General features: G+C 37.3%; 1 protein-coding gene across 1 annotated transcript in view; it reads right to left on the bottom strand.

Annotated features, from left to right (window-relative positions):
- Window positions 1-23882, bottom strand: part of STX17 (syntaxin 17) — a 65206-nt gene that overhangs the window by 36410 nt on the left and 4914 nt on the right. Inside the window, exons 2-3 of the mRNA XM_030294438.2 lie at window positions 20331-20516; window positions 7541-7606 (exon numbers count right to left, since the gene is read on the bottom strand). Of these exons, the coding sequence (XP_030150298.1) occupies window positions 7541-7606; window positions 20331-20453 (189 nt within the window). The 5' untranslated portion in view covers window positions 20454-20516. The remainder of the gene's footprint in view (window positions 1-7540; window positions 7607-20330; window positions 20517-23882) is intronic.

Genomic DNA, 23882 nt, shown 5'->3' with positions numbered 1-23882 from the left:
CAGTGAAGAAATGGGCAGAAAACATGAATAGACACTTCTCTAAAGAAGACATCCAGATGGCCAACAGGCACATGAAAAGATGCTCAGCGTCGCTCCTTATCAGGGAAATACAAATCAAAACCACACTCAGATATCACCTCACGCAAGTCAGAGTGGCCAAAATGAACAAATCAGGAGACTATAGATGCTGGAGAGGATGTGGAGAAACGGGAACCCTCTTGCACTGTTGGTGGGAATGCAAATTGGTGCAGCTGCTCTGGAAAGCAGTGTGGAGGTTCCTCAGAAAATTAAAAATAGACCTACCCTATGACCCAGCAATAGCACTGCTAGGAATTTATCCAAGGGATACAGGAGTACTGATGCATAGGGGCACTTGTACCCCAATGTTCATAGCAGCACTCTCAACAATAGCCAAATTATGGAAAGAGCCTAAATGTCCATCAACTGATGAATGGATAAAGAAATTGTGGTATATATACACAATGGAGTACTATGTGGCAATGAGAAAAAATGAAATATGGCCCTTTGTAGCAACGTGGATGGAACTGGAGAATGTTATGCTAAGTGAAATAAGCCATACAGAGAAAGACAGATACCATATGGTTTCACTCTTATGTGGATCCTGAGAAACTTAACAGGAACCCATGGGGGAGGGGAAGGAAAAAAAAAAAAAAGAGGTTAGAGTGGGAGAGAGCCAAAGCATAAGAGACTGTTAAAAACTGAGAACAAACTGAGGGTTGATGGGGGGTGGGAGGGAGGGGAGGGTGGGTGATGGGTATTGAGGAGGGCACCTTTTGGGATGAGCACTGGGTGTTGTATGGAAACCAATTTGTCAATAAATTTCATAAAAAAAAAAATTAACATTGACATCAACGAACTTTGAGTAAGGTAGATTGCTCTCCATAAAAAAAAAAAAAAAAAAAAAAAAAAAAAAAAAGAAGCTTGCGGTATGCAAGAAGTAAACTGAAAACTATGGCCAAACTCTCGGGAAAATGAAGGTGACATATCTCTCTCTTTAGCTCTATAACTAAATTTAATAACTAGTTGTGGCTTTCCCCTCCTTCTTTCAAAAATATCCTGAAGTTTCTGTCTAAAGATTAAAAGATATGTTTAAACATATACTTATCTATACTGATCATTGTAAAAAGTAATTATTCTGAGTTAATTGAAATTCTGAAAAATGGCTAATTATGTATTTAATGATTAAAAGAGTGGCTATGCATATATTTGCCTTTGTCAAATATTGATTTAAGGATTCCTAATGTGTTTTTACGACATGTAATTTTGAGAGCAAATTGTGTACAGCTAAAAACATTTGGTATCATAATAATCTGATTTCCTTACAAACACAGAGCTCAAGTCCACTGGTAAACATTTAAACAACTTAGAGTAAATACATTCTAGACATCTCATTTATTATTAAAGGCTCCAGAGTCATAACTGTTTAATTATAATAAGTCTGGACTATTCTTGTTTTACCTAACTACTACACAACAACTTTACACTTATTTCAACATCAAAAGGCACCAAAAAGAACACATACATAGCTTTAAAAATATTAACTGAAACACCAAAAACAATAAAACTCAAACAAGAAAAATGTCTCCATTCATTTACTCAACACATATCTAATGAGGATCTACTATACAGGTATTAAGTGCAGCACTCCACTTTCTATCCACCTGAGTTAATATTAATTCCAGATTGGATTCCTGCACTAACACTTATTAAGACCTTGTGCACTTAATACACTAAGTTTCTTTATTCTTCAGCCTTCTTTATCTAAAAAAATGAGGATAACACCCCTTACCCAGCATCCAGACAACTGGCACTGTATCACTTACTGATCTCTATAATATATTTGACAATTAATTATAGATTGACTTACTTCTCTTACTAAAGCCTTAAGCTATTATTTAAATATTTTATTTAATTTTTTATGAATTCCCACCTACGTAAGTTTCTTCAAAGCAGAAACTGTGATATATTTTTCATAATCCTCTATCACCAGCTAGTATTATGTGTTAAGTACTTGGGGAGGGTAGCAGGGAAAACTAAGCTTTTTAAAATACACATTTTGGGGGCACCTGGGTGGCTCAGCTGGTTAAGTGTCCGACTTCAGCTCAGGTCATGATATCATGGTTTGTGAGTTCAAGCCCCACGTCAAGTTCTGTGCTGACAGCTTGGAGCCTGGAGCCTGGAGCCTACTTCTAATTCTGTCTCCCTCTCTCTCTGCCCCTCCCCTGCTCATGCGTGTGCACTCTCTCTCAAGAATAAACATTAAAAATTTAAAAAAAATAAAATAAAATATACATTTTGTACTTTTATATGACAAGCCAAACAAAATGGGGAAAAGTGAAGCAATTACAATGTGTTTTAAATTAAACTAACAAAAAGCCAACACTCATGTTTAGCTTCATCTAGCAGCTAAATGTGAAAGCATGAAATCAAGCTTATTCCAATTCTTCTTACTAACTGAATACCTACTATATGACAGGGGCTGCGTAAGCACTTGGTACACATGATTAACAATCGTTATAATCATCCTGGAATACAGCAGAATGAATGAGATTTTACTTTCTGAAAAAAACATTATGTATAAATTAAGAATTATTTTGCAGAGGGATCTGTTGTTATTTATAAGATCTTTTTCTAAAAAGTAAATTTGAACGAGCTTATTTATAACCATTTCTTGTAATAACTAGAAAGCTGGACTGACTAAAAAACAAAACAAAACAAAACACAAGAAATCAAAACAAGAAAGAAATCAGGAAAAAGGGGTAATCTTACAAGAGAAGAAAAATATTACTCAAAAATATAAACTATAAATAGAAAGCCCAAAGGAATTTAGACTGTTCAAACTGACAAGAGAACTTAAAGATAATCAGCAACAGATCTATGAATGAAAATTAATTATATTCCTATATACACCATCACGGTAGAAAGCATAATTAAAAAGAAGGACAACATTTAAACCTCTCCCAAACACACACACACTGTAAAACTGTAAAGTACTTAAGAATAGATAAGTGAAATAGATAAACAAAATAACTATAAGCCCTGTATTCCAGTCATTTGTTGCTGCATAACAAATTCATCCAAAACTTAAGGATCTAAAACCACCATCTGATTTTGCTAACGATTTTGCAGACCAGAAATTAAGGCCATCCTGAGTCGGGCAGTTCTCACTCGGAGTCACCCATGTGGTTGAGTCAGGCACCTGCTGAGGCTATAGTCATCCGAAAGCTCTAATGTCTGAAATGGCTCACACACGTGTGGCTGGCACTTGAGGCTGCAAGTTCCTAACAGCTCAGCTGTGGCTGTGGCTATCTCCCACAAGGGGATCTCAGGATAGCTGGACATTTCACGTGATGCTGAGGTTTCCGCAGAGCAAGCACCCTCAGAGAACCAGGGGAATCTATCTGACCTTTCTGACTTAGCCTCAGAAATCAGGCATTATTTCTGCCTCAGCCCAGATTCAACAGGAAGGGAATCAGACTCTACCTGCTGGTTGGGGAATAGCAAGGTCATTGTGTAAAATTCCAAATAGAATGGAAACATTTTGCAGGTATTTTTTAAAAGTATAATCTATCAGTATCTGTATGCAGAATATTAAAAAAGACATAAAAAGTGCAAGAACCTCCCATATTCATAGGTAGGAAAACTGGACATTGTAAACATGTCAATTTTCTCTAAATACATGGATAAAGCCAATGCAATTCCCAAATTCGCAACAAGATTGTGTATGGACTTTGACAAGCAGATTCCAAATCTTATATGGAAGACTAAAGGTATATGTATAGCCAAATCAGTCCTGAAAAGGAAGAGTAAGATGGAAACACTGTCCTACCAGATATCAAGCCTTATCATAAGGCTGTCATAATTAAGATGGTGTGGAACTTGATGGAGAAATAGACAAACTGACCAGTGGAACAGAAACACCAGAGACAGGGGTGCCTGGGTGGCTCAGTCAGTTGAGTCCGACTTCAGCTCAGGTCATGATCTCAAGGTTCATGGGTTTGAGTCCCACGTTGGACTCTGTGCTGACAGCTCAGAGCCTGGAGCCTGCTTCAGATTCTGTGTCTCCCTCTCTCTCTGCCCCTCCCCCACTCATTCTGTCTGTCTGTCTCTCTCTCAAAAATAAACATTAAACATTTTTTTTACATAAAAAAACTACCAGAGACAGACCCATACATATATGGAATTGTGATATGTAAATAGCACTGCAGAAATCAGTTAATAGTGAGAGAACTGGTTTTCCAAATGGAATAAAGGAGATTTATTTGTATCTACTTCATAGCACCAATTTCAGATGGATTCAAGACATAAGTGTTAAAAGTAAAACATTGAAAACATTCAATAGAAAATATAAGAAAATATATTCTTGATCTCAGGATAGAGAGTATTCCTTGAATAAGACACCCAAAGCAAGACCACAAAAGACTGACAAATTAGACTATGTTTAAATAAAGAATTCCTTTCAACAAAGATACTATAATGAAAGTGAGCAGATAGTTCTTACTATACATAATAATGAGAAACTTATAAACTCTATTATAACTGTTCATGAAATTGTCCCAAAATCAGTTTTATACAAACTAGCCAAGAACTAGTCTATACACAAAATTCAGAGCATATATGAATAAAACTAAGCAAATACTTACATCTAAAAACAGTTTCAATCTCATTCTTTTTATGGCACACATAAATGTTTTGTGCCAGATGGAGGTCATTAATGGAGGTCAATATATTCTTTAATCAGTAAACACTCTGACCATAAGCACTGTCTCAAGAAAATAAGTGATTTTTACTAACATATTAAACAGTGAAGACGGCAAGAAATCCTAGTCATAATAATCTCATTGACATTTACGTGCTTAGCACCATTCAATAAACACTGAATCTTGACGAACAGCAGGTACTGTGATATACACAAATAGCAGAGACACAATCCCTGATCTTCAGGCTTATAATCTAGTTGGCAAGCAGTAAAATACATATATAGAGAGGTAGGTCAAATTTCTACTAGACCTCAAGTCAATCCGTTTTTCTCTATCTCCACTATCTCTGTAATCTCTCCTAAATGATCTCTTGCAATCATTTCATTCTATCCCAATCTATTCACTACACTGCAGCTACAGTAACCTTTTTGAAATCCAAGAAGATCAGAGATGCATTCTTTGGAAAAACAGACTTTAGATTCAGAAACACCAGGCACAGGGCTAAAAGAAGGGATTTATGTGAAAGCGTGTACTGAACAATGAAAGCCCAGCATCCTTCACCTACCCTGCTTTTATGACTGAAAAATAAGTGCCTACTTGCCCTGGGAGGAGGAGGAAGAGGAGAAGGATTCTTCTTTAGAAAACTGAACCAAAGCAAACCTCCAGCTACTGATGTCTGGAGGGTCATCCAAGGAAAATGCCATCATTTGCCAATTCTTGCAATTAAAGATTAAAAAAAAAAAAAAGCAAAGAAAAAACACAGAGTAATAACATATTGAATAATTTAAATTTCCCAGAACTAAAGAACATAAATTTTTAGACTGAAAGAGTCCAACACAAAGCACATCATCATCAAATTTGAGAACACCAGGGATAAACAGACTACAAAAGCTTCCAAACAGGGGGAAAAAAAAATAGATCTCATACAAAAATTGAGAAATCAGACGATATCAGCTTCATTAAGAGCAACACTAAACTAGAGAACCCTCAAATCTGAAAGAATACCAGCTAGAATTCTATACCTACTGAAATTAGCAGTCACATGTGAGGGGTGAAAAGGGGTATATTTTAGACTCATAACTTAAAAATTTAACTCCAACGTAAATTTAGAGAGCTTATTTAGAGAGCTACTGAGAGATGTACTCCAACAAAACAATGGAGTAAACCAAAAATGAGGAAGACATGATACCCAGGAAGACAGGGACCCAACACATAAGAGCAGCTGAAGGAAGTCCCAGAACAGCACCTGTGCAAGAAGCCTAGAAAGGAAGTCCAGATTGGAACTGGGAAGAGGGCTACAGGAGGGAGTGTTCAGGATAAAGAATGGAAGTAGAATATTTGGACATATGAAAATTATTACTGATAGCACATAGCAAAGATGTGGAGCATTTAGAAAAAAATTACAAATACACAGAAAGCTAGGAAATAAAAAAAAAGACAAAAAGCAAAAACTATATTGTATTTCACTATTTGGCTTAGAAGAAAACAGTATTTTTATAATCAAAATAATAAAATAATGATTTATAATTTAACCAAAAATTATAATGTATGTATTTGTATAGGCGGAAAGAAAGTACCAGAGCTGGGCAGAAAGCTAGATCACCACCTATTATGGTAAGAAGAGGTAATGTCTGAACCTGATTAATTAAGAAATAGCATTCTCACATTATATTAAGGAATAAAGAGCTACATACCAGGGAAAATGGCCAAAAGGATTAAAAGTGGTTTCTTCCAAGTAGGACACAGAGATGGAGAAGGGTAAGGTAAAGCTTACCCTTTTAACTATGTAAATATAGGACTTTTAAAAATTAAAAAATTTTTTTTACATTTATATTTATTTATTTTTGATATAGAAACAGAGCACAAGTGGGGAGGGGCAGAGAGAGAGAGAGGGAGACACAGAATCCAAAGCAGGCTCCAAGCTCTGAGCTGTCAGCACAGAGCCCCACGCGGGGCTCAAACTCACAAACCACGAGATCATGACCTGAGCCAAAGTCAGACACTTAACCGACTGAGCCACCCAGGTGCCCCAGGATTTTTAAAAATTTAAATAATTAACATTTATTTATTAAAAAGACAATAACTGCAAAGAATACTTGTAATAAATACTATGTTACTGTAACAGTATCGTTTTGAAGTTCTCTTTTTAAAATTTTTTTTTTAAGTTTATTTATTTTGAGAGACAGAGAGAGAGAAAAAAATGCATGTGTCAGGGAAGGAGCAGAGAGAAAGAGCAGGAGAGAGAACCCTGAGAAAACTCCATGCTGACAGCACAGAGCCTGCTTGGGATTCTCTCTCCCACTCTCTGCCCCTCCCCCACTTGCACATGTGCACACTCTCTTAAGATAAATCAACTTTTTTTTTTTTTTTTTTAAAGACAACAACATAATATATGCAGGGGACATGAACAGGTGATTTACAAAAGAAATATTACTATCCAAGACACATATGATAAAAACTTTTACCATTCAAGGCAATAAAAACTCCAGATTAGAACAACAAAAGCAACATTATTTTAACTTACTAGTAGGCAAAATTTTGAGAAACTGATAATACTAATGTTCATAAGGTTTTTGGAAAATGCGTTGATTTTGAGTATAAGTTGATACTTTGTTCATGGAGGAAATTTTGGTATTATGAATCAAAATCTTAAAAATATGTATGACATTTGATTCAGTGACTCCTGCTAAAAATGCACCCTTAAAGAAATAGTTACAAATATACATAAAAAGATTCAGCCACAAGACTATTTAGTTTAGCAAAATATTCTTAAGACTGTCTTTCATATTGATTTACTAGAAACAATGTAATAGACTTACCTGAACTGTACGGCCTGCGTTGATATGCTCTTCATGCAACTTATCCCAGATTCGGCACCTTTGATACTACATAAAAGAGAGAAAAGGTACTGAATTCTTGTTTAATCACTAAACTGATTATTTCTACTTATCCACAAAAATCCCCCCTCACCTACCCAAACTTAAATATACCAGCTAAAAGTTATGGACTTTATAGTTGCAGTTAATGGTTCAATGACAATACAAGTAGGAAATTTTCAAAAACATTACACACAAAATTCTGGCAAATGGTAAAACAAATAAAAATCACTAGATACAATTCATTTTACTGAAGAAAAAACAAAAAACCAGTATACTTTGTCTTAAAAATTCTTTGGAGATGAAAAAATAAAGAATGAGAATGTAAAAGTGTGAAAAATAAAAAGATTAGGGGTACTCATCAGATAGTCTCACTATTCATGAAGAATTTTAAAAGTTTGTCAACGATAGTGTCAACTGTTAAAAACCAAAATCTGACCTTGAGAAAAAGTTACATTGATAGTGCAGACTAGAAAGTATACAAAATGAGAATGAACATTTAATATACATGCTTCAGTTTTTATCAAGACAATTGTTTAGTTTTCAGAGTTTCACCGAAGAAACTTTATGCGTATGATAATGGCAAATTTTTCATCTGACAGGAACCACAGCAAAATGTGGTAACATTACAGCACAATACTTACATAGCATATAAACATCAACATCAAACATCACATATTATTTTTGGTTGAAATGAAAAATCCTAATAATATGTTAGCAGTTGTGAATAATGACGTTAAACATATTTCTGGTATACTACAACACTAAAAGAAAAAAAAATCCAATGTAGAAATACAATGAAAGGACAGAAACATGAAAATGTCCCATATATGCATGAAAGGTGTAACAGATTACAAAAGAGCGCTAAAAAAGTTTCTAGGGCACTTTCATATTCCTTCTTCTGCATATTCTTTAAACTTGGCAGTGAATAATGCAGCAAAAAGCTCTTTAGATACTCCTAAATGTTTTTACCTCATCTAAGAACTAAACAATAACTACTAAGCTTAAAAATAATGTAGAAAATATATTCACCAAACAAATTTAAAACCACTATCAAACTACTTTCATTTATAAGAAAAATTAAACTGATACCATCAGATCTGGTATGAATGCTCTTCTATTTCTTTCCCCAGGTTTTAAAACTTTTACTTTGTATTAAAGGCTCTTTTAGATAGTGTTATTGTATTAACAAAAAGATGAGAAGAGAAGCCAAAAATAGGGGTGCCTGGATGGCTCAGTCAGTTAAGTGTCCGACTCCTGGTTCCAGCTCAGATATGATCTCATGGTTCGTGAGTTTGAGCTTCGCATTGGGCTCTGGGCTGGCAGCACAGAGCCTGCTTGGGATCCTCTCTCTCTCCCTCTTTCTCTCTACCCTCCTCTACTAGTCATGCTGTCTCTGTCTCAGAAATAAATAAACTTAAAAAAAAAGTCAAAAATACATGTTTGAAAATAAGTCACTTTTATTTATTTTTATGATTATTTTTAACATATATTTATTTTTGAGAGACAGAGTGTGAGCGGGGGAGGGGCAGAGAGAGAGGGAGACAGAATCTGAAGCAGGCTTCAGGCTCTGAGCGGTCAGCACAGAGCTCGATGTGGGGCTTGAACTCACAAGCCATGAGCTCTTGACCTGAGCCAACTGAGCCACCCAGGCACCCCTGAAAATAAGACAATTTATTACTATTTTTTAATGTTTATTTATTTTTGAGAGAGACAGAGACAGAATGTGAGTGGGTTGGGGCAGAGAGGGAGGCACAGAATCCGAAGCAGGCTCCAGGCTCTGAGCTGTCAGCACGGAGCCCGATGCGGGGCTCACACTCACGAGCCGTGAGATCATGGCATGAGCCGAAGTCGCACGCTCAACCGACTGAGCCACCCAGGCACCCCAAAAAATAACCCACTTTTAAATTTATTACTCAACACTAATCTGTCCTGATATTTTAAGAAAAATTAATGTTAAGAAAACAGAGTTAAGAATTTTTGGAGGCCATGGCTGCTAGAATTCATGGACCAGAGTATCAGAGAGGAGAGAGCTGCATGTGAAGAGACAGTTGCAATGGGAGGAGATGACTACACTGAGAGAGACAGCTCCAGAGACCTGCAGGGTTCTCCTTTTGAGTCTTCAGCCAAGTATAAGTCAGCACATTCACGCAAGGAAAACTACCTGAGGTCAGAAAAAGAACCACTGAAAAGTTTCTTTTTCCTTCGGTGGACTAATTTCCAGAGATCACACAGCCAGAAGCAGTGCATGTGAGCCCCAAGTCAGAGTGGAGTGGGAAAACCTTGCAATAAACTGCACATCGGGTATGATACTCCAAAGTGTTCCCCTTCATGGGGAAAAATTCACCCTGGAAGAAAGAATATTTTAATCCTTCATGATAAAGCTTCAAAGAATGACTCAAAAGGGTCAAACTTCCCCCCAAATAACTGTGTCTCACACATCTTAAAGCTCAAAAATACTTGAAGTTTAAAATGTTCAGTATCCAACAAGGTAAAGTTCATCATGTCCAGCATCCAGTAAACAATTACCATGCATACAAAAGAGCAAGAAAAATGAATCAATAGAAACACACTCATATGATAGAGATAATGAAATTAATAGACAAGGATATTAGAAATTATGATATTAGATAAATGAATAAAGATGTGGTATATATACAGTGGAATATTACTCAGCCATAAAAATAAAATCTTGCCAGTAGCAATGACATGGATGGATCTAGAGGATATAATACCAAGTGAAATAAGTCAGAGAAAGACATACACCATATGATGTCACTCACATGTGGAATTTAAGAAACGAAACAAAGAAAAACAGAGACAAAAAAAAAAAATCTTAAATATGGAGAACAAACTGGTGGTTTCCAGAGGATGGGTGAAATAGGTGAAGAGGATTAAGAGTATATTTACTGGGATGAACACCGAGTAATGTATAGAATTGTTGAATCATTATTTTGTACAACTGAAACTAATGTAACACTGGAGATTAATCATACTTGAATTAAAAAAAAAATGACAGGGGGGCGCCTGGGTGGCGCAGTCGGTTAGGCGTCCGACTTCAGCCAGGTCACGATCTCGCGGTCCGTGAGTTCGAGCCCCGCGTCGGGCTCTGGGCTGATGGCCCAGAGCCTGGAGCCTGTTTCTGATTCTGTGTCTCCCTCTCTCTCTGCCCCTCCCCCGTTCATGCTCTGTCTCTCTCTCTGTCCCAAAAATAAATAAACGTTGAAAAAAAAAAAAAATGACAGGGCACCTTGGTGGCTCAGTCGGTTAAGAGTCAGACTCGATTTCAGTTCAGGTCATGATCTCATGATTCGTGAGACTGAGCCCCACATTGGGCTCTGCACTGAAGCATGGAGACTGCTTGGGATTCTCTCTCTCCCTCTCTCTCTGCCCCTACCCTGTGTGCACATGCTCAATCTCTTTCTGTCTCTCAAAATAAATAAATGAATATTTAAAACAAAAGAATGACTAGTTGTGTGAGGTTTGTAAACTTGGGCAAATCAGTAACTTGGACCTCAGTTCACTATTCTGTAAAAAGAGCAGGTTGAATTAAGTCATCACTAAATTTATTTCAGTTTTAAAATTTTATAGTTTTAGGGTTTATCTGTTCATATATATGAAATATTCATGACCATGTAAAAAATTCATTATAATAATACTTTATGAGTAGAGAGAGGGGAAACTGAGAGAAAGCAACGTTGCTTCCAGGGCCAAAAGAAAAATGTGGGCTTAGGCTGTAGAATACTTTCACACCAGAGGAATCCCTTGTAACAGTCCAGGTGGTTATCATTACCTTTTCTCTCTAAGCCTACTCCCATTTTTTGGCTAATATTTTCCACCCACTATTTCACGAAACACTTCCATGGTGCAAGGCATTGGGTTTCTAGGACAAAACAGCAAAAACTTCTTACATTATTCCCTCAAGCCTTTACTAAAACATATATCCAGTAGGCAATGCATTAAGATATTTACCATGAATAACAGGCAATTAAAGTAACTGCAGAAACAGACTCATAAATACAGAGAACTGGTGGTTGCCAGAGGAGAGGGGGTAGGGTAAGGGGCAAAACAGGTGAAGAGGATTAAGAGGTACAAACTCCCAGTTATAAAATAAATAAGTCATAGGGATGAAAAGTACAGCATACGGAATATAGTAAATAATACTGTAATAGTATTACAATAACATTGTATGGTAACATTGTATGGTGGCTACACTTAGGGTGAGTGTTGAGTAACATACAAAACTGTTGAATCAATATGTAGCATACCTGAAACTAATATAACATTGTATGTCAATTACACTGCAATAAAAATTTTAATGTTTTTAACTAATACAAATAAGTAACTACAAAAAAAGTTATGTAGCTCCTGTGTTCAAGAAAGAAGAAAATATGAGCACACTAAGACATGAAAGATTTTTTTTTTTTATTTTTTTTTTCAACGTTTATTTATTTTTGGGACAGAGAGAGACAGAGCATGAACGGGCGAGGGGCAGAGAGAGAGGGAGACACAGAATCGGAAACAGGCTCCAGGCTCTGAGCCATCAGCCCAGAGCCCGATGCGGGGCTCGAACTCACGGACTGCGAGATCGTGACCTGGCTGAAGTCGGACGCTTAACCGACTGCGCCACCCAGGCGCCCCATGAAAGATATTTTTAAAAATTTAATTCCTAGAGTTAAAAAAGTCATCTGAAATGAAAAATGCAGTGGATGGGATTAATAGCAGATAAGACAATGCAAAGAAAAGAATAGCAATAGAAACAATCCAAAATAAAGCACAGGAAGAAAAAAGATGGACAATAATTGAACAGGGCATCAGCAGGTCTTGGGCCAACTGAAAGCATCATAGTATATATGTAATTGCACTCCCAAGAGAAAAGAGAGACGGCAGAAAAAATATTTGAAAAATGAATAACCAAAGCTTTTCAAAACTTGATAAAAACTATAAATCCGTAAGATCTGAGAAACTCCAGAAATGCCAGAAATATGAAAAATGAAGAAAACTATAATACACATGACAATAAAATTTCTTAAAATAAATGATAGAAAAGTCATAAAAGCAGCCACAGACAAAAGGCACATAAAGTACAAATGAACAAAGACAAGAATGACAGAAAACTTCTTTTGAGAAACAATGCAAGCCAGAAAACAACGGAGCAACATCTTGAAAACGATCTAAAACGTAACGTGGAATTCTATACCCAGAGAAATATTTTTTTTAATGAAAGCAAAATAGGGGCACCTGGGTGGCTCAGTTGGTTGAGCATCCAACTTTGGCTGAGGTCATGATCTCACATTTCATGAGTTTGAGCCCAGCATGGGGCTCTGTGCTGACAGCTGTCTGTCTGTCTGTCTCTCTCTCTCTCTCTGCCCCTCCCCCACTCACGCTCTGTCTCTCTCTCAAAAACAAAGGGAAAAGAAAAGAAAAGAAAGGAAAATAAAGACCTTTTTCCAACATCAAAAAATTGACAGTGTTCATCACTAGCAGACCTGTACTGCAATAAAAAGGAAGTCCTTCAGGCTGATGGAAAAATGATACCAGAGAGAAACCTGGCTCTACACAAAGTAATGAGCACTGAAAATGGTAAATATATAGGTAAATATAAAACATTTTTTCTTATGTCTAAAATCTCTTTGGAAGGTAACTGTTTAAAACAAAAATAACAATGTATTGTGGGGCTAATAATATACACAGAAGCAAAATATATGACAATAATACTATAAAGATCATGAGACAGGAAATAGAAGTATATTGTTATGAGGTTCTTATAATATACATGAAGTGATTTATATATATATGTGTATATATACACACACATATATAATTATTTGAAGGTAGACTGTGAAAAGTTAAAGATGGATACTTTGAATTACAAAAAAAAAAGCACTAAAACCCAGAAATAAAAACAAAGAGGGATAACTAATAAGCTAACAAAAGAGAAAAATGGAATTTCTAAAAAAACATGCAATTAATCCAAAAGGGAGTAAAAGAAGAAAAAGGGGACAAAGAACAGATGGGGCAAGCATACAAAAATAGCAAGATGGTAGATGTAAAGACAACCATTTGACAAATGTCTATTCATTATAAAAACTCTCACCAAACGAAAAATAGAAGTTAATGTCCTCAACCTGATAGAGGCATCTACGTAAACGCTACAGTTAATATCATGCTTAGTGGTAAAAGGCCATTCCTTAATACTGGGAACAAAATAAGGAGGTCTGATCTTACCACTCCTATTCAACATCACACCAGAGGCCCTAGCCAGTGCAGGAAGGAAGGACACAGTCGGAGAAAGAAGAAATAAAATAGTTTGTCTTCACAGGTGACATAATTGTCAACACAGAAAATATCAAACACTGTAACAGAAATGCTGCATAATATTAGCAGACAGCCCAATGATTGAAAGCCATAAACTGAATATTACTCATGTAATGAAGATAAATAATGATACCTACCCCATAGTGAAAAATAATTCATTGTGCCTACAAAATATCAAAAATAACACCCCCCAAAACAAAGCACAAAGCCTACCTCCCAGGAGTGTGAATCTCCTAATGCATTTATTACCATTTGCTCATGTGTCAAGCAAGCTGTAGAAGAGATTAGTGTCTTAGGTGGAGGTTGAACTAAATGACCTTATCTCTTATAACCATAAAATTCTTTAAAATTTTTTTTTAATGTTTATTTATTTTTGAGGGAGGCGGAGACAGAGTGCAAGCGGGGGAGGGGCAGAGAGAGAGAGAGAGAGAGAGAGAGAGAGAGAGAGAGGGAGGGAGGGAGAGAGAGGGAGACACAATCCGAAACAGGCTCCAGGCTCTGAGTTGTCAGTACAGGGCCCGACACGGGGCTAGAGCCCACGAACCATGAGATCGTGACCTGAGCTGAAGTCAGATGCTTAACCAACTGAGCCACCCAGGCAACCCAGTAAAATTCTAAGAAAAATAAGGAGTAAGATAGTTCGGATTTCCTATTACTCGCTACAAGCTATACCTAACTTATATTACATTATTAAAATCTATCATTGCAAATTTTTGGAGAAGCGGAAAAAGCTAAAGTAATTTAGTATGTGTGAAAAAAAATTACAAGAAGTAAATCCTTTAAAATTTAGTTGTGAGAACTACTGACAAGCGTTTTTGAACTGTGCTGTTTTTACAAAACATTGTTGTCCATCTACACAGCAGCACTAGAGAGACCAGTGAGAGCAATGCTGTAACTTGAAGCAATTAGGATGTGTTTGGTTGCAAATAACAGAAAACTCAAAAATCTTAAATTGCTTTAATAAGGACATTTATTATCTCCCCTCAGAAGCAGCCTAGAAGGTAGTTTAGTTCAGAAGCTTACAAGCTCACCAACTGCCTAAGTTCTATCTTTCTTCTTTACCACTCTCAATAGAAAGTTTTTGTCCTCAGATTTGTCCCCTACTAGCTATTGTTCCAGATACAACAGGAAGACACAAGGCCAGGAGAAGCAGAACTGTTTCCTCTCATGTGTATCTTTCTACCAGTAGGAAAATCTTTTCCAGAAGTTTCCATATCCCAAACAGGCTTTCCCTCCAGTCTCATTAGCCACAACTCTAGGATACAGTTGCTATTCACACACTGACAAGAATGTAATTACTACCATTAGAAACATTATTCACCACCTGTGCTGAAGATTTCCTACTCTGAAGCACAGGAAGACAGACTGAATCAAGGTTCTGTCAGGAAGAAAAAAATGGGGCAGGGGGTGGGGGGGTGAGATTAAAAGACTGAAATAAACATTCTCAGATTAAAAAGAGAAATGGAAAATTTTTGGTTGTAATCACAGGTTTAAAAACAAATCAAAACAAATCAGTAAATAACAAATCAATGAGACTGATGTTTGATTTTGCACCATGTAGTTTGCGCTTCATACTGCCAGGACAGTTCATGCCACTCATTTTCACAATTATATGTCACCTATTATTCTCTGAATATTTCCTATTTTCTTAACTGCACTGTAAACTTCTTCAGGATTAGAAAACTAATTTTTTATGAACTTTTCAGAGCTACCAATAAAAGAAATAGCAAACAGGGGCGCCTGGGTGGCTCAGTCGGTTGAGTGTCCGACTTTGGCTCACGTCATGATCTCACATTTTGTGGGTTCGAGCCCCACATCAGGCTCTGTGCTGACCGCTTGCTCAGGGCCTGGAGCCTGCTTCATATTCTGTGTCTCCTTCTCTATCTGCCCCTCCCCCGCTCACGCTTTGTCTCACTCTGTTTCTCAAAAATAAATAAATGTAAAAAAAAAAGAAATAGCAAACACCAACACTTATGAAAACCTAACATATATTTATTTCTTGCAATTAATAATTTTTCCTCCTCATTAAACCTGGAAGATTGAACACAAGCATGTATCTCTGCTCTTTTCTAAAACGCAACTAAAATGACAATAAAGGACTTTAAAAGGTATACATTCATAAGAATAATGAGAATATAACAGAAGATATCAGTGGACATGAAATTTTAACCAAATTTGAGAAAATCGAAAGATTACAGACATGTTGCAGACTCAGAAGACCCGAGAAAGCCGAAACATGAGGCTGCAGAAGGGGTGAATGGTGTGGGAGAGGCAGTGAGTGACAAGCCAACGGGCACATCACTACTACCGAAAGGCTCGGTAACCAGACGTACCGGCTACCGGGCAGCCAGGAGGATGTATACGGTAGGGCAGAAGGATTGGTTCAAAGCTTAGGGAAGGAACAGGCAGTCTACCTACCACATGCCCTCTCCGCAGGCCCAAGCGACTACACTGCCCTGGTCACCACAGAAGACAACATTCCACAAGAGTGTCTGGTAGTTCCCCATGAAAACTGATCTTTCACTGGCTCCCCCTCCAAGTTACAAGACCTTTCCTACTCCCTGCTACACACACAAATACCTTCTGATTAGCACTCTTAAATATCAACAGCTGGCCAAGGAAAGCAAAGTCCATAATATTGCAGGCTGACACAGAAAAGAAAGGGAGAGAGTGAGTGAGTTGTGGAGGAGATAAGAATTAAGTTTTAAAAGAAGAAAGAACAAAGAAACTCAGGAAAAACAGACAAAGAGGCAGATAAAACTTAAATAATAATAATACCCCATGGATGATACTGCATCCATGAAACAAGAACAGGAGGATTCTCTTTAAAAGAAAAAAACGAGAGAACTGACAGAAAAAAGAACACAATTAGCAACAATATGATTCTCTTTATCTCATCTTAGCTGGAACGTAATGGCTGATGTGATAGCTGAAGCTGGAGCTGCCATTTTACATGCAAGATAGAAACCAGCTGAGGATCGGAGAGCAAGATAAGAAGAGCCAGAGTCTTTAATGACCGCTGAGCTGCCACTGCAGCCCTGGAGCGCTCCCTAACTGTGAGAGGTTCAAAATAAAAGCAAAAACGAAAAACGCCTATCTGATATGATACGCTACTTGGGGCTTTTCTGCCACTTGTACTTTAACCATATACTAACACAGTACGTGCTACGCAGTAAGTTTCCTCCCAACCCTGCAACCTGAAACAAAGAAAATTATGTTCCAAGCATATAATCATGTTGTTTCTATCCGCTGTGCTTAGGTCTATCTTACGTTAGCCAAGAAAGCTGGATGCTAACACTTTGATTTCAGCATCACAATCTAATCACATCTACCACGTGCAATACAGTGTAGTGCTGAAGGACCCGTGGCAGAGCGTCACAGGTGCCCACGGCACACTGCACCCATTGTGTTCGGGTGTTGCAGCGTCACTCCACTAAGGCTGACCTTCAATTTCCCTTCAGTGTGACTTTCTTCTTTTAAATTCATACTGGATGACGGATGGCTAACATAATAAATATGTGATCTGTCTACACCGTTCCCCCAGGAAGAATATGCCTTTTTCAAAATAAGGCACTGTCACACACCTGGAGCCCAAACCTAGCTCTTAACTCTTTTGTCCATGGTGAACATTGCAGCTTTTAAATGTTTTTACGTTACCATAAACAATTAAAATATGCTATTCAATCATACACAGACACACACACACACAAGTCACTTTCATGCAAAACTAGAAATCCTAGAGACAGTATTATGATCAAGAATATAGAATAAAACACAGAGCAGTAGGAGTTTGCTTAGCTGCAGATATCCCCTACACTGTGAATTATAATTATTCCAACATTGTCTAAAACTTTCACATTAAGTAAAGATTTCACAAAATGCTAAAGTAAAAATGTTATGGTAGACAAAGAGGAATATACCTCTGGAATAATTTTCTTAGCAAGTCTGGCACAACTAATCAAACCGATAATAAATCCTTCCTATCCCTACCTCCCTTGTTCCCAGGGTTCTGGCTTTTCCATTGATGACTGACTGGGTGGTACATGTGGCTAGGACCTGAGGGAATGATGGCAGGCACTTTCATACAGAATAAGTATAAGAAAAGGGAAATCAAAGACACACCGAACCTCAAAGGTAACATAAGACAACAGTCCACCTATTTCTGCCTTTCAGAATCAACTTATCTGCTAAATTCTTGTCATCTTTGTAACTGAGCACTTTGATATGAGCTCAGGACTTTAAAACACACCTTATCAACCTCCCACCCAGGTATGATCAATCAAAAGTAAACAACCCTACTTCTATATTAATATAGTGCTAAAAGAATGAGCTCTTGGGGCGCCTGGGTGGCTTGGTCGGTTAAGCGTCCGACTTCGGCTCAGGTCATGATCTCACCGTCCGTGAGTTCGAGCCCCGCGTCGGGCTCTGTGCTGACACCTCAGAGCCTGGAGCCTGTTTCAAATTCTGTGTCTCCCTCTCTCTCTGCTCCTCCCCTGTTCATGCTCTGTCTCTCTCTGTCTCAAAAATAAATAAATAAAAAAAAAAAAAAAAAAAAAAAAGAATGAGCTCTCCTCAGGGCGCCTGGGTGGCTCAATCGGTTAAGTGTCGGACTCTCAGTTTCTGCTCAGGTCATGACCTCACAGTTTCGTGGGTTCAAGCCCTGAATCAGGCTCTGTGCTGGCAGTGAGGAGCCTACTTGAGATTCTCTCTCTCTCTCTCTCTGTCTCTGCCCCTCCCCTGCTCATGCTGTCTCTCTCTCTCAAAATAAGTATATAAACTTAAAAAAAAATTAAAAAGAAAAAAACAATGAGCCCTCCTCATTAATGAAAGCATGGAACCCTATAATTTGTTTTTGCTCATAACAAGAATAACCAGTTTACCAGAAAACTCCTCCACCCTAAAAAGTCACAGTACTTACTGTTTACAGATAAAGAAATTAAAAGATGACAAAATACTAATCTTGAATTCTAGATAGCTTCATATTTGCATTGAAATTTCCATCTTAATATTCTTGGCACTTACTGTCTACACTTTTTAAAAAGATTTAAATACTAGGAAGACAGATGGTATCTACTGGGGGAAAAAACTGACACTCTGCTTAGTTGTATAATGTGCTCAGGTGAGGGTGATAAATATTGTTTACACTGAAAGGCTTAATGACCACTTCCACACCACCCCCCACCACAAAAAATTAACACAAAGTGACACAGCTTAAAATGCGTAGTGGGGGAGGGGCACCTGGGTGGCTCAGTCAGTTCAGCTATAGACTTCGGCTCAGGTCATCATTTCACAGTTGGTGAGTTGAAACCCCACACGGGGCTCTGTGCTGTCAGTGCAGGGCCCACTTCAGATCCTCTGTCCCCTTCTCTCTCTGCTCCTCCCCTGCTCTCTGTCTCTCAAAAAAAAAAAAAACGTTCAAAAAAATAAATAAATAAGGGCACCTGGGTGGCTCAGTTGGTTAAGCATCCAACTTTGGCTCAGGTCATGATCTTGTGGTTTGTGGATTCCAGACTCATATCCGGCTATGTGCTGGAAGCTCAGAGCCTGGAGCCTGCTTCGGATTCTGTGTCTCCCTCTCTCTCTGCCCCTCCCCCGCTCGTGCTCTGTCTCTCTCTCTCTCTCTCTCAAAAATAAACATTAGAAAACAAATTAAAAAGATAAGTTAAAAAATTAAAATTAAAAATAAAAAAATTTACACTGGGAGAGATCATTTTTAAGGAGCAAATCCCACTGACCTGTCCCATAGCAAATGAAACCACATAAACTGCCAAATCAATGCTCAGTACTCAGTAAACCTGATGCTCCCATGAATGCCACAACTCTTCCACCAGACACTGACCTGTCCAGGTTCTATGCAACCTTCACCACAGTCCCTGAGACTAGTGCTTCCCTCTACCTATTTCCTAAACTGATCTCTAGGTGCTATTTCTTAATTTGGGGCTTTCCTCAATGGGAAGAAGTCAATTTGGGAAATTCCCTCATATCACACAATGATTTACCTCTTTATGCTACATGCACCTAAAGAGGATAGGAGTTACTGATAGACCCCAAAGTTCAAAAAACTTGCCATGAGGCGAATGAAATTAAGGCAGGCCCCTTAGCCAAAGTTCACTGCCTTTACATTATGGTACACTATCAAACAATTTGTTGTATGTTAATTATTAACTACTTAATATGTCAGCATGTACAACTTAAAAGGCATAGTTTCTATTCTAATATTCCTCCCTAAAAAATGAAGAATATGAGAGGTATATTTGTAAAACAAAACCCAGATAAAAAAATGAATATTGTTAAATCAATAGGAGATGGATATTTTAGCAAAGCCTCTTATCTAATATTCTAAATTTAGCTGAAATGCACAAGTATAAATCAGAATATGTAACTGTTTCTCGTGGCAGAAAATGAAAAAACTCACCTTTTCAATATTTATCTGGTGTTTTCTTAGCCTCTCCAGGTCTGTTGGGATTACTATCTTAATGAATTTCTGGATAGCTGGTTCAAGACGGCGTAATTTCACTTTTTCTTCATCTTCAGACATTCTAGAAAAATGTTATGTCACTTCTACTTGCAGCAACTGTCTTCCCCACTCACATGGAAAAACCTAAAAGGGAAATATTTAAGAATGTTTTTAATCAGTTTCTATTATTTTCAAAAGCCAACAACGAGATAATTTTATGATTTATTCTAAATATATATTCAACTTAGTTCTGAACTTGAATGACTTGTTTTTTCTTGAAGAAATCTTTTATTTTAGGGGCACCTGGGTAGCTCAGTTGGTTCAGCGACCAACTCTTGATTTCAATTCAAGTCATAATGTCACAGTTCATGAGATCAAGCCCCGCACTGGGCTGTGCGCTGACAGCATAGAGCCTGCTTGGGATTCTTGCTCCGCGTCTCTCTCTGCCCCTCCCCTGCTCAGGCTCTCTTTCTCTCTCTTCAAAATAAGTAAACTTAAAAAAATTTTTATTTTGAAACTCTTTTCTCTCCACAAAAGTAATGTATATTCGCTTTAAGAGAATATGAAAAAGAAAAAAGAAAATACAAAAAAGAGAATAAAGTAAAATCAATCGGGGGCGCCTGGGTGGCTCAGTTAAGCATCCGACTTTAGCTCAGGTCATGATCTTGCAGTTCATGGGTTCAAGTCCGTGTCGGGCTCTGTGCTGACAACTCAGAGCCTGGAGCCTGCCTCAGATTCTGTGTCTCCCTCTCTCTGCCCTTCCCCTGCTCATGCTCTGTCTCTCAAAAATACATAAAGATTTTTTAAAAATTTTAAATAAAATAAAATCAATCATCTCCTCACCCATAGTTAACTAAGCTTTCCATTTTCTTTCTCCCGTTCTTTCCATTTTTTTATTTTTTAATGTTTTTATTTATTTTTGAGACAGAGAGACAGAGCATGAGCAGGGGAGGGGCAGACAGAGAGGGAGACACAGAATCTGAAGCAGGCTCCAGGCTCCGAGCTATCAGCACAGAGCCCAATGTGGGGCTCAAACTCACGGAGTGTGAGATCGTGACCTGAGCTGAGGTCGGACGCTGAACCGACTGAGCCACCCAGGTGCCCCTCTTTCCATTTTGATGTCTGGTTTTTTCCATATAAGAATGTATATGCTTAAATACCTTTTTTTAAAAAAAGCTATGAATTTACTGCCAAGTTTTCATTTCCCAGTGTATCTTGCACAAGACTAACCTTTTTTAAAAAAGATGTCAAATGGCAAAATTAGGAAAAAATTCATAACATTTCTGCTTGTATCAAACTTCATTTCTTTTTTTAAAAAAATGTTTGTTTATTTACTTATTCTAAGAGAGAGAGTGGGGCCAAAATCAAGAGTCATGACCTAGGCCAAAATCAAGAGTCAGCCTTAACCAACTGAGCCACCCAGGGGCCCCCAAACTCCATTTCTAACCTCATCATAATGTAACTATGTAATTACATACTTTAAATATAACATCATATGCAATTATTTTTCATTGAAGTCCTTTAAACTGCCTCTTCCCTTTCTTACAATGTAGACAATGATGAGCATTGCCTACAACCAATACAAATAACCAGTAACAGAGCTGGAATAAGAAAGAATTCCTGAGAGTACTATCAAATGTTCTTTCTAATTCACCAGTAGTCTTCTACCAGTGTTGCAGAATGTCAAAGGGTATACTTTTGGCCCCAGGATAGGTGAGGGCAGAGGCTGGCAAGTGAGCAGGCTCCAGGATCCCATGCCTGCTTCAACTGGAGAAAATTTACTTATATGTATTTCATAAATTTGAGCTTATTAGATTTTACATCAGTAAAGGACTCCACAGCTTAACTAAACTTGAGAACCACTGTTGTGCAACCTTGCTTTCATGCCGTCTCATTAGCCCACAACCTCTCCTATATTTAAAAAAATTTTAAGCTATGTTAATCCCAATGGGTTAAGGTGTCTTAAACCAGGGTCCATTATGGACAGAGGTTCCCAAATATACTTTATGGAGTCCCTGAATCTTTATGAATAATTATTAATGTATTTTTTAGTTATTTCAGAGGACAGAGTCCATTGTTTTATGATATTAAAAAAAAAAAGATCACTCCAGAAGCATTAAGAACTATAAATAATGTTGTTTCTCTCCTTTCCTTCACAGTTGAAAATCCTGAAGTGTTGGTTATATAGACTATCTCATCGACTTAGTAACTTGGTTTTTATGTCTAAGCTTGAAAGCAAAAAAAGGAAAATCTCCACACATCAAAAATAAAGAGAGTTCAACAGCTACAGTAGTTAAGTGGGAATTGGAGATATACGGATAAGTTCATTGCCAAAAGAGTCCACAGAGCCAACAGGAAAATTCATAGTTACGGGACTAGACATAATAATCTAAAAAGGAAATTAAAGGGCATCTGGGTGGCTCAGTCAGTTAAGTAGCCCACTCCTGATTTCAGCTCAGGTCATGATCTCACAGTTCAAGAGTTTGAACCCCACATCGGGCTCTGCACTCACTGCACAAAGCCTGCTTTGGATACTCTGTCTCCCTCTTTCTGTCCCACCCCGGCTCTCTTGCTCTCTCTCTTTCTCAAAATAAACATTAAATGTTTTTTAAAGAAAATTAAAATAGGTACAGTTAAAAATATTCAAAGATACAAAGGAAGGAATAAAATATTTTTACAAGTTAGGTAATACTATGAGATCATATCAGGCTAACCTGAAAAACCAAGTACAAATTTGAAAAATAAAAACCTAAAATTAGGTTAAATAGTAAACTATGTAGCTGAAGAGAGAATTATTGATTGGAAGATATCAGTCAGAGGAATAAAGAGATGGAAAACATAAAAGATAAAATGAGAAGCTCAGTAACAAATAGGAGTCCCATAAAGGAAAAATAAAGTGGTGAAAATATTATTCAAAGCGAATATGCTGAAAGAAAACAAAAAGAGAGAATATGTTGAGAATTAAGATGCAAGACCTCAAACTGAAAATGTACATAAGCCCCAAGAAGCATAAATTAAAAAAAAAAAAAAATTGCCCCTTCCTCGCTCACTCACTCTCTCAAAATAAAAAAATAGTTTGTTTTTTTTTAAAAAGAACTACTAAAAGGCACACTTTAATAATAAACCCAAAGGAGATGAATGGTGAGGAGCTATGATTATGATAAAGTATACTGTTACTGGGTGGATAAATGAATGAATGAAAGAAAAAAGGATTTATTTTGAATAATAAAAATCTTTGCATGTAAATTATTATTTTTCTATAATGCATCTTTTATAGAAGCATAGTGTTACATTACATAGATGCTCCATAATTTAATCATCTGTTGCTGGCTATTTAGGTTGTTCCAATTTTCCACTATTGTAAACTACACTACAGCATAAGTACCCTTCTTACACATAAATCCATACTACCATCTATGATGGTTCTTCAAAATAACTAGAAATAGTATATGTGCACAAATTTTTTTTAAGTTTTGATACCACATGTCCCAAAGGTTGTGCCTATTTACA

This window comes from Lynx canadensis, chromosome D4 (genome assembly GCF_007474595.2).
Source record: "Lynx canadensis isolate LIC74 chromosome D4, mLynCan4.pri.v2, whole genome shotgun sequence".
In the NCBI taxonomy this organism is placed as follows: domain Eukaryota; kingdom Metazoa; phylum Chordata; class Mammalia; order Carnivora; family Felidae; genus Lynx; species Lynx canadensis.
Note: the sequence above shows the minus strand (reverse complement) of the source record. Positions and strands in the feature narration are given on the sequence as shown.